The sequence below is a fragment of the Erpetoichthys calabaricus genome, chromosome 18 (genome assembly GCF_900747795.2).
Source record: "Erpetoichthys calabaricus chromosome 18, fErpCal1.3, whole genome shotgun sequence".
Classification (NCBI taxonomy): Eukaryota; Metazoa; Chordata; class Cladistia; order Polypteriformes; family Polypteridae; genus Erpetoichthys; species Erpetoichthys calabaricus.
The window spans coordinates 86,340,853-86,359,117 of record NC_041411.2 but is presented as its reverse complement, the minus strand read 5'-3'; the positions used below and the strand labels follow the sequence as shown (position 1 = coordinate 86,359,117).

The 18,265-nt window shown below is 39.6% G+C and overlaps 1 protein-coding gene across 2 annotated transcripts in view; it reads right to left on the bottom strand.

The window, feature by feature from the left end:
• Positions 1-18,265, bottom strand: part of LOC127526236 (tripartite motif-containing protein 29-like) — a 38,284-nt gene that overhangs the window by 14,970 nt on the left and 5,049 nt on the right. The window contains exons 1-6 of one of the 2 annotated variants that reach the window (XM_051921164.1): positions 14,076-14,178; positions 6,657-7,240; positions 5,342-5,437; positions 3,171-3,404; positions 1,129-1,288; positions 596-652 (exon numbers count right to left, since the gene is read on the bottom strand). In XM_051921164.1, coding sequence (XP_051777124.1) covers positions 596-652; positions 1,129-1,288; positions 3,171-3,404; positions 5,342-5,437; positions 6,657-7,232 — 1,123 coding nt within the window. In that variant the 5' untranslated portion in view covers positions 7,233-7,240; positions 14,076-14,178. Of the gene's footprint in view, positions 1-595; positions 653-1,128; positions 1,289-3,170; positions 3,405-5,341; positions 5,438-6,656; positions 7,241-14,075; positions 14,179-18,265 lie in introns of those variants that run through there. The other variant, XM_051921163.1, reaches the window with a different exon arrangement.

Below are 18,265 nucleotides of genomic sequence, written 5' to 3'. Positions count from 1 at the left end.
AAAGTATTTTTTAAAAATCAAAGCAAAGTTCCTTTATTTTAATCTTTGAGCAAGATTTGCAAACTAATACAAATACTAACTTCCCTCATTCACCAAAACACACACAATACACATGCTGTGACAATAAGTGAAGCCAAAGCTGACAATGGTGAGCCAGTAGCCCAATATTTAGTATGGTGTCTAGTCTCAATCCTGGTTGATGGGTGACCTCTTGCAATAGGGGACTTCAGGCAGGAAAAAGTGGCACAGAGCAGGTACATTACTCATCGAGGCCCTAGAAGATGGCAGAAATGGTGTGCTGGCAATAATGTTGCATGTTATCATAGCAGTGCAGGAAGGCAGGAACTTCAGGTATACACTGTCTGTTCTAGGTGCCCAGAACTGAAATATATACAGACATTCATATAAAGAAGAAAAGGCAGAAACACACAGACAGGGACATACAACATTACATTCGGATACCAGGGACAGGAAGGCTTGATCTTGGACTACAAGATGTCCATAAGAAGTTTGAATTCCTCCTGACTGATGAGGGACAACATGTGTTTCTAAGCAATAACAAGTGTGATTATGCAAAGATGGGTTAAATTCATACCTTTAACTGGCCACTCTTTCAGTTTAGGCTTCTTACAGACAACGACGGTTCGATTCACTGTGTGGGTGGAAAAAAAGAAGATCTCTATAAATCTATTAAGTTATATAAAATGAACAGGAATTATCTTACAGACTTTTAGCATTAAATATTGTTCAGCTCACAATAAAGCAGGGGAAAAATGTTGGGTTTCAGAGTTCCATCCTGAACAACTGTGAATTTTTCTTAGGGAATTTAGATAATTAATCTCACCTTAAGTACCAATGAAATATACAGATCAAATAGAATAAAGCAGAAAACAACAATAATTGGGATTTGCTACAGCTATGATGGTTTCAGGCTTCCGTATGATTAATAACTAAGATTTATTAAGAACTGGATTTACAATAGTCTTAGATTCACTATTTCCTCCATAATCTAATCAAACTCACTTCTATATGGATAAATGCTTCGATCACGTTGGTCTTTCTCTACCTTGTAATGATATACTATAGTAGATTACAAAGCATATTGTTTAACAGACATGTAATACTAACTTGACTTGGTTACTGCCGTGGATATCCTTTCCCAGATACTATCAAGCTGTACCTTCATCACATTAGCTCCTTTAGAAATTTCATTAAAGTTCATTTTGGTGTTGATGGCAAGGTAAGGGAGAGGATTATCTGTCGACTTTGTGCAGATGGACTGAAAATACTAAAATAAAAAAAATTGTTAAACACATTTGACACGATTCACATGTTCTTAGAATTAATCGAATCATTGGCTCCCTCTTTCCATTACCTAATTTCAAGGAACACATTTTCTTTATTTCACACAATAGCTGTATTCATCAGCTGATTATTTTATCAGTTATGATATTTCATTTCTTCTTCAGTGCTTTGCTCTTTTTGCTTAGCCACCTGTGCCTGCTTTTGAGACCAAATCATCAAGAATGGTGATGCCCACATGATATTTTAGGAAATTGACTACACACACAGTACTGCTGTTCTCAGCACTGGATTGCCTTTGGTACTGCAATCCTGGTCAAACTGTCTTTCCAAAGTGTAAAGCTCTGACATGGATCTTCTCCTGCTACCCAAGGTGTTCTCTCAGTTTTTATGCTCTCATTCAGTCTTAGTTTCAGCCTGATTTATTTCATACCATACCCCCCCAGCAGTTTTGACCAGGATGTCTCAATGCCACCCCTTTTCTCTCCTTACAAGTAAAAATGCTCTTTGTTCTTGATCTTTGGGCATCTGTAGAAGACTTTAGGAATCATTTAAGCGAGTTTGAATTTGACAATTTTCCATTGATTCTTCCCTGAATTTCCTCTGGTAAATGCAACCCTACAATACATATTTCATACTCAGTCAAACACTATACCATTGTTGTCAAAAGACAACTCACTTTGAATCTAATATTATTATTATTAAATAATAGTAATAAAAAAATCTAATAGTAGAGAAATGTGCACTGAACAAACAGTAAATGTTGCCTTTACATATGGAGAAACAGCCACAGTTATTACAGTAGTGTACTGCAGTAAGGACTAACGGAGCACAGCCCCACCACATGCTGTGCTAAATAAGTAAGAAGTTTCCAACATTTACTACATACTTTACGTTTGACTTCTTAATTTTTCCACTTCTCAATCCAAAACTTAGTGTTTCAATTTCATTTTTAGCAGTTCATTGCCAACACATCTTCCTAATCAGCAGGTAGCTGCAAGGCTGTCAAATTATTAACAATGAAATCTATACTGCTGGATTTTGTCAGATGATGACGATGTCAGAGCTCATTCTAATGACCTGTTGTCATTTACGTCACTTCAGGTGGCAGCATCGCATTGTTTGAACGGCTGTACCGCAATCAAATGAACTTGAATGTTTCAATAGTTGTTACCAGCAGATGGACAGATAATGTTATTATGATACGTGAATTCTTAATTTGGAGAAATCTACACACAGTAAAATTATGGGATGGGCTGTCTATCATTTTCATGTGAAAAACCCAACTAAGTTATTGTGATCAGCGCATGTCGTCATTGAGCTTAAATGTATTCTTTTAATACTGGAGGTCTGTACACTGGAATTACTGGTAAATACTTAATATTCAAAAAGAAAACTACATTTAAAACAAATCTCTCATTGTTGTGCATATTTTAAATGAGACAATTTAACTCATAGATGGTTATGACTTTAGTACAAAGTCAGTTTTTTATTTTTTACAACAAGCTTTGCAGTATTTCATCACTTATGCACCCAGCCATATTATACCTGTTTATTTCAGCTTCAAAATTCCAGCCATGAAATGGATGTCAGTCTGTTGCAGAGCATATTCACAAAAATGTGTAATTTTTGTGGCCTAATTTAGAGCCGAGGACTTTGGGGGAACACCTGACACACAGAAGGAAGACAAAACAACATGCAGACCACACACGTAAAAAATAAAATTAATTTAAATGCATCTTAAGGCTCAAGATTAGTTATAAGATGTGTTCCAAAAACCAACCAATGCAAAAGCTTCTTTTCAAATAAATTCAACATTTGTCGATTTTAAAAAACAGCACCCAAGATACAAGTTTAAGGCAGGTTACCTGAACAATACTGACATGATCATCTGTGCTTGAGAGCTTTAGCAGTCGGTTTTGTTTTTGCTTGAGATCAGCAATTTCTTCGTGTACCTTCTTCATATAAGTAGAGATTTCAGACGTATATAGTGCCTGTCTTGATTCTATCATCTCATTGGCTACTTTCTTCCTTTCTTGGATTGAAGAGATCAATGCATCAAAAACTTTTCTACTGTCCTCTTTCTCCTTCTTTGCACTGACCTATGAAACAAACAATGTGTATATACTGTCAATGAAGAACAAAAAGCTTTTGTAGGGAAAAAAGAGCAATGCTCAAAGGGTAATGAAAACCAGGTGACAGTCAACTGTTCAAAAAAAACAAGAATCACATTGGCTGTAAAGGGTTAATCCACTGGCCTTTTAAAATCCAGAGTACTAGAAATATACATAATAACAAAGTTCTGCTTAATCCAATCCAGGATCCTAATGTGGTCAGAGCCAATCCTGAAAGGATTGAGGGCAAGATGAAGAAACAGCCTGGAGATGATGCCAGTCTATCATACAACCCGCCGATGAACAAACCCGCACTATCACTGGGCCAATTTAGAATGGGCGTTTAATCTAACCTGCACTTCTTGATAGATGCAGGAGAAAACAAAAATATCCAGAGAAAACCCTAGGCAGACATGGAGGGATTTTGTACACTCTGAAGTTAATGATAGTGGGCACTGGATTAGAAGCTAGAATGTTAGATGTGTGAGGCAGCAGCCCTAACTACTGGCCTGACCATTTAAAATATTACTGTTTATCATCCAATACTTTATTTTTAGGAGCTTAATCTTTTAGTAGGATCACTCAAAAATCAAATGACTATTAATAAATACAGAGTTTAAGGAGACTAAACAAAATTTTTCTTGAAAATACAAAACAAAAAAAGTTACTTAATGGCACAATATGACGAGGACCTTATCCTCAAGGCTAGAAGTTGAGAACTTGGTTCCATCCTTGTAATTGAGTAATTAAAGCTACCTCACACACAAGTATCTGAGTCATATTGAGAAGAACAAAATGAAGAAGGTGGCACACCAAAACGGTAAATAAAAAAGCATGGCCACAAGTACACAATGGAAAGGTTACCTATCAAAAGTTCCTTTCTTGTCAAGCATCAAGAGGTTTTGTTTTTCTAAATCTGGATTATTTTCTTTTTATTTCATTTTTTCTTTCTCCATTTGTATTCAATATTTTTTCTTCCATTAATAGTCCTTAATAGTGGAGCATTAAACAAAGTTCTGACAAAAAATAATCATCTCGACATTGTGACTTGAGTACTACCAGAAAAATTCCAAACTTAATGAAAGCAGAGAATAAAACAAAGACGTTATCATGAAAATACACGCCAGGGTCCCTAAATCCTGACAATGTCATATTTGATGCCAATAAGGCCTTTCTGAACTACAACATCATTCCATAATTTAACAGTTAGATACTAAACATCTTTTCTGTTACCTTTTGTCATCAGTCTGTTGTTCTGCTGTGATTGCTGTGATGTGTACTCTACATATGGGGCACAACCTTTTTATGGTTATTGCCTTTCTGAAGAAATGTACATTTATATCTTGCTAAATAATGAAGAGGTCCACATTTTTTCAGAATCCCACTCACAAACCTCTTTAGAAAATCTAAAATTGCAAAATCCCACAGTGATGTGTTTCGAGAGCATCCATTAAAGTAATCAAGATCAAGCAAATTCTCTGTTGGTTCAAGAGAAAAACAAGGAGCTCCTTCCAGCACTTTACCTCAACTGGTTCCTAAGACTTGTGAGACTCCTGGAAAAAGTCCAATTAAAAAGACATCTTTCTGCAATTCATTTTAACAATATGTGAGTGGCATATTGTCATTGAAGCAGCACAAAGACGAGGATAGTTTGAACTAACTGGTATTCTTTGGGGAACGTTCAACTTTTTCTTGCAGATGGGTGTTTGACTTGCGAATTCATTTGCCAGATTTCTGTGACAAACAGGAAGACTAAACCCTTAATAAGAGTGATACATGTTTAGTTATTTGGGATGGATTTAGGATTTCAAAGGTGTATTTACAGTATGCAGACTAGCACAGTACTATCATATGCATGTTTCTACTGTGTCCTTAATAACATCCTGTACGGTGAATGGTCAAACTCTGAAAAGAAGGCTACAAACCTTGACTGACTCCATAGCTAAGTTAAGATCTTCCAGTTCCTTCTTTCTTTTTCCAAGTTGTTTTTCAATGTCCACATGCATCTCATCTATGTCAACCTGTAAGAGTAAAACAATAATGAAGACAACATTTGGAAGTGTTTTCTTGTGTTTTTTTTCCATTCATTGTGTTGTACTTCCCATATGTCATTTGATAAAGGTCAACACAAAAATTACAAAAAGGTAGAAATTTTGGACATTATGTGATTTCCCCACAAGACATTATGGCTGTAGCCATCCTACTCCTGCCCAATATGATACACATCTAAGAAGTTGGTGTCAACAACTGGGGACAGTGTCCTTTAAAACAGAAGGCCAAAGAAGATTACTATCATTAAATAGCAAATGGAAAGGTTAAACAAGAATCAGTACAAAAGGTATGAGGTAGAGAAAACGGGAAACTGGAGCCTCGTTCCCCCATCTGCCCCTGGAGCAGCTGCTCACTTACACTTAGACACACTTGTATGTGTACCCCAAATGTTAAGTTTGGCCATTTTCCCTGTTGGGCTCGCTCTTCATGACTTTCTCCTTTCACCCGTTCAGAGTTTGCTCCTTCCTCCGGCATCCCCCTAGCACTTGAAATGAGGCAGCGTTAAGACCCGTTGTAGGGTCATTTCATACATCAGAAAAAATTGCAAAAGCCTTACCAGGTGTTTATTTTACCTGGCAGTAAATGGTGTCCATGCACCCAGGAGCCTTAGGCAGCCTCATAGCCAACTACACAGCTAAAGGGACAGCATGGTCCCTTGTGTTTCATCCCAGAGTTAAGTACCCTATAGTGGTCATGAACTCTTGTCACTTCTTGTATTTCCTCCTTGGAATTACCATCTTTTGTAGTAAAAGAGTTGGAATATCCTCATAACTGGAGAAACGCTTGCTTTTTAGTGTCTCTGGGGCACATGGCAGGCTTCTACTTTGTGAATACTGGTGTGTACGGACCATATTGCCCCCTTTCCGGAACTCCTTCCAGAAAACTTAGACTTTTTCTTAAACTTGCCCCTGCCCTGCTTCCCACTGTCCAAGTTTCATATCAAAAGTTCATAACAACAGTCATTTTTATCTATTTCTGCCAGCTTAGATAGGACTCAGCTCTGTATCCCCTGTCACATAGCAAAGTGCAGTGTCTACAAAAAATGTATTTTAGTGCATTTAATTTTAGACATCATGCAAAGCAGAATATAAAAAAATGAAATATAAAATGCTGGTATATGCGAGCACATTAGAAAAAATGCTACTTCAGCAAAGGTTCAAAGAAGGAAACGTATTTAAAATTACTTACCTGCTTCTCTGCCCTTGCACTGGCTGCAGAAGACACAACATGACTCCTGTGATCCTTCTCATGACAGAGTCCACAAATAAAGATGTCATCACTTTTGCAAAACAGATTCTTGATTTTCTGATGTGCAGGACAAATTCTGTCCTCCAGATTCCTGATGGGACTGACAAGCTGGTGTCTCCTGAGAGCCGGTACTTCCCGATGTGGCTTGATGTGATACTCACAGTAGGAGGCCACACACACCAAGCAGGAGTTGATGGCTCTCACCTTCCCTTCGGTACAGCAGTCGCATAAAGGCTCATCAGAATCTGCGTCATCTTCTCGAGGTCCGCCAGCCTGTCCATTTACGGGTCTTTGTGTCGTTTCATTTTGCAGCTGACTAATCTGAAACTCAAGCTTATTTGAATATGTGCTTTTGCAGACTGGACATTCATATGTGTCTGTCTCTTTCCAACAATGGTTTATGCATCTTGTACAACAATTGTGTCCGCAAGGGATTGTGACAAGTTGCGTAAACGCATCCAGACAAATGCTACAGGTTACAGTGCCTGGAATTAGCAGTGGTGTGTAGTCTGCCATCCTTCTGCCTGTAAAAAGAAAGTGAAACAAAAGTAATGGAAAGGACAACTGAGGCAAATGGATGGTGAGTAAAAATATACCTGCAGTGAAAGCAACATCAGTAATAATGGAAGGTCCTGTATATTTGGCTTACATCTTTATCCAAGGCAATTTACAGCATCAGTGTAGAGTACAACTGTTTACATTCTTTAATTACAAACCGAGTACACACCGAGTTTAGGGTTGGGAGCACATACAGGGGCACAGTTTTAAAATTGAACATCTTAGCCCTACACTATGCTACTTGCATCAGCAAACACCAGCATTAGACTCTAAAATCAAAATGTGAATGCTGTAAGACAGTTCTGGTGTGGCTTCTAGAAAGATTTCCAGTAGTTACCAGTAAATGATTTGGCTAAACAGGCAGAATTAAAAACAATGATGAACAAGTGAATGATGCTCTATTGGTGGGGTTTTGAGCAGTTCAAAATACATATCTTCAGTCACATCATCCTCCTGAAGTGACTCCATCCTAAATCAAGTCAATAATCAAACCCAGCAGGAGTGGGATGAGCGCTTGGACTCGTACTGGACTCTCATCTAGGTCACCATCACTGAATAGTTCCTGTAAATACTTTTGCCTAATGGGTGAGAGGAGTGAAGACTTTACAACATTTCTCATGTGTCTTCATTTGTGAAGATTTCATCTCCTCCTTGCAGGAAGGACTGCAGCACAGCTAAGGTCACAACAGCTAAAAAAGCGGCGACTGCCATCTACATGCCTCCACTGGCTTTGTGCAGTTATGTTCAAGTTAATACTCTGAGAACCCAAAGTCACCTTCTGGTAATTTGAAATTGAATTTGTGGCAGGGAAGACTGAGCAGCTCTGGGAGATATGAACTGAGAATTGGACCCAAACTGGTATGGCGCTGGTCACCTATACCCTGAAATGTTCACTGCAACCTTTTCATTTTACAGTCTGGGTGGCAGTATTTTGTAGCCAACTTCTACATAGGATCTAATTCTTCACCTTGCAAGTGTTTAGGGGCTTTCTTACAGAAGAGTTCTTTATGCTTTCATTGACACCAGGGAGCATCAGGGTGTCACTTTTAAAAGACAAGCAGGGGAAGTTAGGGTTAAAACAAAAACAAATCCTTCATGCAATGAACTTTGACGAATGACACAACTTCAACCAATCATTCAGTGACGATAGACCTACAAAACTATTTCTAATATGTCATGTCACAATATAATCACTCACAACTTCACCTGCACTTTTCTTTGTCACATTGACTGAATGTGGGCTCTGAAAATCCACAGTATGAGACAAACATCCATTCTCAGAGAATTGTGATGTGATGTTTGTCATCTCCCAGGCTTAGTCCCCAACAAGTCCATACATTAATACATCATTTGCCATAAACCTGCAGAGATGTTCATGTTCAGACAGTTTGACTCATGCAAGTGGAGGACGCATCGTCTCCAGTCTATGGACAGCATGTCATCCTCTGGATTTTTGTTCTGGTGGGCTTTTGATGGTAGATGATGATTTCTCAGACAGAGTATTCATTGTCAGGTTTCTTATCATGAACTACCCTCTAAAGTACAGTAGATATGTTTTTTTTTTTGTATATAATTATTACTGTCCTTTGATTCTTGTAGAAAACTCTAAGCTAGTCACTGGGCCACAAAGGATTTGCTAGCTGTGTTATGTTGCTTGCCACGCTGCACTAAGATCACAAGCTTGGAGCTGCCATAAGTACTGGCTGATCACAATAAGAACAGAGTTCACTTATAAGATTTGATACTGTTTCATTCTTTTTATTTATTCTACAATTGTTTGATTGATCCCATTTTGCATTACAAGTGTGAAACAACAAACTTCAGGGAGAACCTCCACAGTGTCAGGGTTTAAGAAATAATGTTTTATGTTGAGTGATTTTTACTTTTTACATATTTTTTCTCCTCCATTTTTCATGTTTTGCCCATTCATTTTGTTGTTATGATGCTACATGCCTCCAGACTAGACTGACGGATATGAGACATCCTAGTGGCCAGTTATTTCAGATCAGACTGTCAACTGGCGTCCAAATGTTCTAAAGAGAAAGAAAAGACAGAAACAATTCTATTGTTGAGTAACAAGTAAACAAATTGGTCTGAATGGCCCGTTCTCGTCTAGAGTGTTCTAAAGACATATTGGCAGCGACTAGCATTGGTTTGCAATTTGAGGTTTCATTTCACTCTGAATGACCAGCTGAGGTGATCATTTGAGTCTGACACTAGCTACAGTATTTCAGACTTGTCTCTTGGTTGCTATTAAAATCTGAACCCTTTGGACGTTCAGTTACATACTGGTCTCTATTTAAAGATTGAAGCGGTTTCAGTCCACTGATAAGCCATTTGTGCCAGGGGCTAAGATCACAGCTTTCATTTTGAATTCACATGTTTCTACTTCTCCCTGTCTGAGGTTTACTTGCTCAGAACAAAAGCAATATCTGATGTTTAGGAAAGAGCTTTAACATCCATCCATCCATTTTCAAACCTGCTGAATCCGAACACAGGGTCACGGGGGTCTGCTGGAGCCAATCCCAGCCAACACAGGGCACAAGGCAGGAACCAATCCCGGGCAGGGTGCCAACCCACCGCAGAGAGCTTTAACAGAAAAATATTATTATATATATATATACATACATACATACAAATTCACACGTGTATATAATTACATACCAACTGGAATTAGAAAAGTAATGAACTTTGAGTTTGGATGAACAGTTATTTGAAATTTGTTGTGGTACCATTCATGGTGTTTAATACAGGAGGGCATTCAGATGAAAGTGGCTTCCTACTTACCGTCGTTCACTGTGGAGACTGATGATGCATTTGATTCAATCATTCATATAAGAAGCAGAACAGAAGGTTGGAAAAACTTGGTGCTCCCAACTCAAGTTTCAAAGACTTGAACCAAGCCATGGGCTTCTTTTTCATTTTAGTCAGTCAATGATTATCTCATGGAGTTCATTTCACAGAGCCCAGCAACTCAGAGAACTGTAGAGTTCAGACTGGGAAACAGCCAATTCAAATACATTGTACTATTAAATACTATGGAACACTCACTTACGATACACTACAAAAGCAACGAGATTGCACTGATCAACTTGGGTCAAGGCACTGGCTGCACTAACAGCACCCTATGTTAGTCCTCTCTGTTATTCACAAAAAACACAAAATAAAACACTAAAATGTATTTCATTTCCAGTGCCTCACAATAATGAGCAGAAAAAGTCAATCCTCCGCAGCAATAAACAGCATGCCATTCCTAAAAAAAAAAAACTTCCAAATTTCATTAGCCCACCCTGAATAATGTGACGTCACTGTTGTTGAAACGATCTTGGCAACCAACTTTAAAAGATCGAACTGCATGTTTAGATACTGTAGAATTTGTAATGCTTTTCTAATAAAGGAAAGACTTGAGTGAAAGAGAAATGTGCAAGCGTGCACTTAAGCAGAGCGCTGGGTCAGAGCCATCATAACAGCGCATGTTGTACCGTGAAGAACACCACTGCAGTTTCGCAGCCATTTCATCCAGGAATTCGGGGGTCTCCTTGGAATGAGACACCCCAGTGTTTGTAGACAGTAGGCTACAACCCCACTGTGAAACCCACGGAGCAGCTTCCCCAGCAGAGATGGTTATTTTGGGCATTTCATTTTGAAGTCTTTTGGATTTGGACTTTTTCTTCGCCTCACTACAAGCACCATGAAGCCCTTTGATTTAGTTCTTTGTCCTAGACTGGCCATGTCTTCTCCCTGCTTTTGCCCTTCAGATGTTTATTCTGCATTACTCGCGCTTAACCCCAACTGATAAGGCCTTTTTTTTTCTGGAAAGATGTAAGGAGTCACAATGATGTTGGAGTAGTGCACCGCCCTATGATGGCTTCATTTCAACCCAGTCAGCACTCCTATTTGTGCCCAGTGCAGACCTGAGCAGCTTTGAAATGAATTATTAATTTTTAATACAAACGTTTGAAAGACATAATATTTAGGAAACAGCATGAAAATAAGGTCACAATGCCAATTTAAAAATGGGTGTTGCTGTGGTTAGGGTTAATATTGGTGAGTGGTCTGGCACAAGGAATTAAAAAGTCTTTAGCTCAAGTTTATGTTTGTTTCTAGTACCTAATCTAAAAAAAATCATATTGAACAATTAAATCAGAAAATAAAAATGTTACACACCCAATCAAAAAAAAAATGTTTAGAAAGGAGGTACATGAAATGCAGGCTGGTTAAGTCATAAAAACTTTGTGACAACTAACAATGATTAACCTGACTGAATGAGGAACATCATGAAAGTGTGCTGCTGATAAACAAAGTGGCCATTTCAGAGTCGTCCTGGAAAAGTAACGCTAAAAACAAAGAAGTTGTGTTTGCAGGCATATTGGCAGTGCACCGTACCCCCATATAATTCTGTTGGGAAAATGGCAGAGCAAGTTACTTAGAAAAAAGGGTGGCAAAACTCCTAGGTAGACACTGAGTGGCCGATCAGGGCACATCACACCCTGGACACGCTGCAGAAGGACAGCAGCTTTTCATAATTTCACCTTCCAAACCACAGTACAGCATCTGGAGAATAAAAAGAGGAGCGCAGAGAGCATCTCCGCTACTGCTGCATTCCGCTCTGTCGATTTTAAACTTGGGTCTCCTGGCTGGGTCTGCCCGATGATTAGTAGGCTGAAAATGTTTTTACTATCACCTTGGTACAAACGTTTTATTTGCCTTATGAATGCTTTGCACATTTTGTATGTTGATTTGGATCCTGCTGTGGCTCTGAGGTGGCACTTTGACCAGAGTGACCTTTCCACCGTGTGATTCCCTTTAGAGGGATGGGGCCATTCATGGAGGTACTGCTGCCCGCTGGACACACAGACACCCCAATTAGCATGCCTTTCACTAAATTTAAATAAACATTTAGGAGCTGCTTTTCTGATAATATTGATCAGTCCAGTTTATTGCAGACACTGCTCTTATTTTTATAATGATATTATTATTAGTAACTTACCTATCAAGTTAAAAACATAATAATGACTATATGGCTAATATAATGAAGTTATTTTCAGTTTGCTCCGATGCTGCCAAGGGTGCTCCCTCATGCCCATCTGCAGTTAGACAATTAGCCCCTCACAGTTTGGATCTGGGACTCGTTTTGTCTTCCTCTTTATGTTGCCATTGTGTATTTCATAAATCTGAAACTGCTGTACTTGTTACTTTAAAAGTTATCCTCAGACTTCTTACAAATCACTGTTACCCCCAAGATAAACTGCGTCATCTTGCATATCGCAGAAAACTCATAAATGAATTAGTAAAAGATCATCGTGCAACGAAAGAGGTTGTTCGTCGAGGACGTCCTTCTGAAGAAGTCGCTACAGCAGAACGCCTGAACGGTCGCTCACATTTCATCTATCCACTGGATCAGGGGTGTCGAACTTCAGTCCTGGAGGGCCGCAGTGGCTGCAGGTTTTCATTCTAACCCATCTTCTTAATTAGTGACCAGTTTTTGCTGCTAATTACTTCTTTTAATTAACTTGACTCAGGCCCCTTAGTTGTTTCTTTTTCCTTAATTAGCTGCCAAACAATAATGAGACATGAAACAAGCGGCCACATGACCAGCTCACCTGTTCCCATCACACAGAATCTGAAAATAGAGAAAGGTGGAGGTCTCAGTAAGGCTGATCTCTCAGGTCATCAAAACATCTTGACGGTGTTCTTAGAAAAAAACATAAAATCATCAGTTTTGGAAATGTCTGCTGTGGCAGAATGAATAATTAAATAACGGGTTTAATTAACAGTGAGCATTGGCTTCTCATTAAGATACTGGTTGGAGTTTGAAGCCCCAGGTTAAGCTAGTCATCTGTTGGCTTGTTTCACGTCTCATTTCTGTATGGCTGCCATTTAATTAAGAAATGAATCGATTCAGAGGACTGAATCCTTAAAAGCAGGGCTATTAAAATGAAGGGAAAAAAGTGAATTAGCAGTGAAAACTGGTCACTGATTAGGAAAAGGGTTAGATAGAAAACCTGCAGCCACTGCGGCCCTCCAGGCCTGGAGTTCGACACCTGTGCACTGGATGAACAGAAGCTCAAAGATTGTGTTGTATGTACTGATAGAAAGAGGGGACGTCGTAAACGTTCTCGTTTCGCCTGCAGTACATGTACGATGCAACCTGGATTGTGTCCGGGATTGTGTTTTGAACGGTATCATACTATGGAAAAATACAAAAACTAAGTTTATATTTCTCAATTGACATTATAAAGATTATCTGAACACGTGTATAACTGAAAAAGTACATGTGTATTGTGTTGTTGCATAATAAGTGTAATAAAGTGTTGTTTTTAAATAACGCCGTTTTTTCAATAATTAATTACGACTAATGTAGCGTGACGTTGAAAATTAAATACGACTGCAAAGGGTTAATGAGGTGAACTGAACGGACAGATAGGATAATAAAATGTATGTACTATATAGTATAAACACACTACATAAAAATCAAGCTTGTTTGTGGGCTTGGTTTGTTCAACTAAAAATACAATGATGAGCTTTATCTACTTAAACTTTATTACATTAAAAACTAATGAGAGTTCTATGCTAAAAATGTGAAATCTGATCCTGTCCGCCGTCTCCTGCCTAGTCGCCCCGCCATATGTCATTGTCTTTCACAACCATTGAAAAGAAAAAGAAACTGCAACATACAAGGAAACTAAGAAAGGCAAAATCAGCAGAACTCACAACAATAAAATCACCAAATTGTAACCTTGAAAAGACAGAATAACTGCCACAAAAAGTGCCGTAGCCAAACATTTGCTTTATACTTACAAAGGCAGACAATTTCAGCAAAACTGCACAGGTGAGGAGCAGAGCCGTAAAACGCAGAGAGACTTCCCAGGTCAGGTGAGCCGTATTCTCAGGCATGTCACTTCACAAACCTGTCTGACAGGAAGTGACCTGCCACAACGTCACACCGAGAGCTGGGTGACTTTAAGGGGCAGGTGACACTCCTGCTGATTTGAAGGCTTTGACTGGAATAAGGAAGCAGGTGGCTGACTCACAGTCCTTCTCTCACCGGTTACAGGGACCACCTTAGTCTTCTAATTTAAGGGCACACTCTACCTGTAATGTTTAGGCAGTGAGTCTGTTTGTGGTACTGGGCTGCATGTTCTCCAGGTGCCATTGTTAATTGCCTGCTGCCAGCTCTCTAACACACCAATGACTCCAGTTACATTTCTCTCCCACAGTCTGTAGGATGAAAGGGCTGCTGTTTAAAATGCTGAGCAGTCAGGAAGCTGCCTGACAGACTTGGACCTTGGAAGGCAACCAAAGGCTTAAGGGTGTTGATTCTTCTGAGATGGTCAAATGGGCAAGTCACCGCCCTCCCCCACCATGTAAAAGAAGGTGGTAAGACCGATTTAGACCCGAATGGTGTCGCACACCCAGGAATGGTGAGTCTCTTACACAGACTTCTCTTCAGGTAACATGGGGGAGCAACAAGAGCATGCAACATTTATTCTGACAGTTTCCATTTCCAACCCTAGCATGGAAGAACAGCAGCCAGAAGATGACTAATGTCATGTTCTCATCAAGTTCTTCCTCAAAAACAGACAAACACACAGCAGGAGCTGCCATTTGTGACTGAAAGAGCTCAAGCAGCACACTTGCTACTGCAATTCCTCCCTTGTCCAGCAGATGCTTCAAAATCCCCGTTCTTATTACTGAAGGACTTTGTATTGGTGGCTTCATTACGCGTTACCATAATAAATGGGGTTCTCCTTGTTGGAGTCCCAAATCTTTCCTTTGTCTTTCTCGTTTTCTTTTCAAACTGGGACTGGCGTTTTGTTTCGTTCCATCTGTTTTGTACTTTACTTTCAATACACACATGCTGGGTAAGGGACAAGAGGGCAAACCCTCCATTTACTACACACAAGTCATTATACATTTTAACCGCTTTAGCAAACTTTGGACTAGAAGTTCATTTCTTGCCCTCCTTTGAAACTTTTCTTTGGTCATCTGACCTAAAGAAGCGGACCTTTAGTTCCGGTAGCTGACCTCGCTAAAAACCCAATAAGGCTTTATCACCCATATTTAGATCAGACACTCTTGTCCACCTCTTGCCAATAAGACCACAGACTTGACGGGACAGCACCATTTGAGCCTCACACATGGGATCTCCAGGAATGCAGAATACTCTTTGTACATTTTAATCTCTGCATCTCAATAAATTGATGATTGTAAACTAATACAGACCCCTGTATCCAGTAGGGCTCCAGGAATGGACCGGGTTTAATGCTGAGAATCTGACTGCAGAAAAGGCTGTGGCTCTTACAGGGACATCTGAAAAGGCATGAGTGGCAGCAAAACTACAAAAACAATACATGTCAATGGCAACATAAATAGTAATTTTATACTTTGCAGGTAATTAAATATAGAAATCTCGATCAGCCCCTGTCAGGTGTTAAAAGTGGACAGAAATGAACACAGCAGTTACTGGAAGTGTTCTGGCCATTATGTTCTCTAGGTGCTGTCGTAGCATGCAGTCATGGCGTGTAAAGTGTTTTGAATGGAGAAACTGAAGTGACACACTGAATATTAATTGAACTTCTTGGCTGACTACAAACGCACATGCACGACACCCAGCTACCCTATCTATCTATCTATCTATCTGTCTTATAAGGGAATATAGTGCCTTTCATTCCCCGTTTGTCTATCTACCTATCTATCATGTAGTGCCTTTCATTCCTCCTTTCTATCTATATCTATCTATCTATCTACAGTGGTGTGAAAAACTATTTGCCCCCTTCCTGATTTCTTATTCTTTTGCATGTTTGTCACACAAAATGTTTCTGATCATCAAACACATTTAACCATTAGTCAAATATAACACAAGTAAACACAAAATGCAGTTTGTAAATGGTGGTTTTTATTATTTAGGGAGAAAAAAAAATCCAAACCTACATGGCCCTGTGTGAAAAAGTAATTGCCCCCCTGAACCTAACAACTGGTTGGGCCACCCTTAGCAGCAATAACTGCAATCAAGCGTTTGCGATAACTTGCAATGAGTCTTTTACAGCGCTCTGGAGGAATTTTGGCCCACTCATCTTTGCAAAATTGTTGTAATTCAGCTTTATTTGAGGGTTTTCTAGCATGAACCGCCTTTTTAAGGTCATGCCATAGCATCTCAATTGGATTCAGGTCAGGACTTTGACTAGGCCACTCCAAAGTCTTCATTTTGTTTTTCTTCAGCCATTCAGAGGTGGATTTGCTGGTGTGTTTTGGGCCATTGTCCTGTTGCAGCACCCAAGATCGCTTCAGCTTGAGTTGACGAACAGATGGCCGGACATTCTCCTTCAGGATTTTTTGGTAGACAGTAGAATTCATGGTTCCATCTATCACAGCAAGCCTTCCAGGTCCTGAAGCAGCAAAACAACCCCAGACCATCACACTACCACCACCATATTTTACTGTTGGTATGATGTTCTTTATCTGAAATGTTGTGTTCCTTTTACGCCAGATGTAACGGGACATTTGCCTTCCAAAAAGTTCAACTTTTGACTCATCAGTCCACAAGGTATTTTCCCAAAAGTCTTGGCAATCATTGAGATGTTTCTTAGCAAAATTGAGACGAGCCCTAATGTTCTTTTTGCTTAACAGTGGTTTGCGTCTTGGAAATCTGCCATGCAGGCCGTTTTTGCCCAGTCTCTTTCTTATGGTGGAGTCGTGAACACTGAACTTAATTGAGGCAAGTGAGGCCTGCAGTTCTTTAGACGTTGTCCTGGGGTCTTTTGTGACCTCTCGGATGAGTCGTCTCTGCGCTCTTGGGGTAATTTTGGTCGGCCGGCCACTCCTGGGAAGGTTCACCACTGTTCCATGTTTTTGCCATTTGTGGATAATGGCTCTCACTGTGGTTCGCTGGAGTCCCAAAGCTTTAGAAATGGCTTTATAACCTTTACCAGACTGATAGCTCTCAATTACTTCTGTTCTCATTTGTTCCTGAATTTCTTTGGATCTTGGCATGATGTCTAGCTTTTGAGGTGCTTTTGGTCTACTTCTCTGTGTCAGGCAGCTCCTATTTAAGTGATTTCTTGATTGAAACAGTTGTGGCAGTAATCAGGCCTGGGGGTGGCTACGGAAATTGAACTCAGGTGTGATACACCACAGTTAGGTTATTTTTTAACAAGGGGGCAATTACTTTTTCACACAGGGCCATGTAGGTTTGGATTTTTTTTTCTCCCTAAATAATAAAAACCACCATTTACAAACTGCATTTTGTGTTTACTTGTGTTATATTTGACTAATGGTTAAATGTGTTTGATGATCAGAAACATTTTGTGTGACAAACATGCAAAAGAATAAGAAATCAGGAAGGGGGCAAATAGTTTTTCACACCACTGTATGCTTTGTATTAAGGTAATGCCGACTATACTCTGCTGTATTCAGTCCTGCAAAAGCCATGTCCATGTCTTAAGATCCAAATTCTATTGCCAAGGTCTGGAAGAGTGAACTGCCATTGCCCTCAGACCCTTGCCCACCCTTCAGCTTGAAGGTGCTCACCTGACAACATGTGATATGTGGGAAGCGGAGAAGGAAGGTGCTGACCGAGCCAACACCATCCTCAGGCCTGGTTCCAGGAATCGGTCCTAGCATCTCTCTGAGGTCTCTTGGTTTAGGCAACAACCCCAGCAAACTTCAGTCTTGACCTTGGCTCGCTCCTTATGTGGCCCCTTCCCTTTAAGTAAGTTTGCCAAGGTAACCTTAACAGAAGCAAAGTTTTGAAAACCTGCATAATCCATCCATCCATTCATCATGCCATGATGGATAAGGCGCCACACTATGAATGCATTACAGTATAGCCCTAACCATATTCAAGGGGCGCGATGCACTGCTCCTGATGAAGCATACTTGGGGTAATCGGCTACAAATGACTAATTTCTCAGATTGTAACAGGATTACTTTACTCATTACGTACTGGAAAAAGTCATCACATTGCTAATTAGTTTACTTTTACATTAATC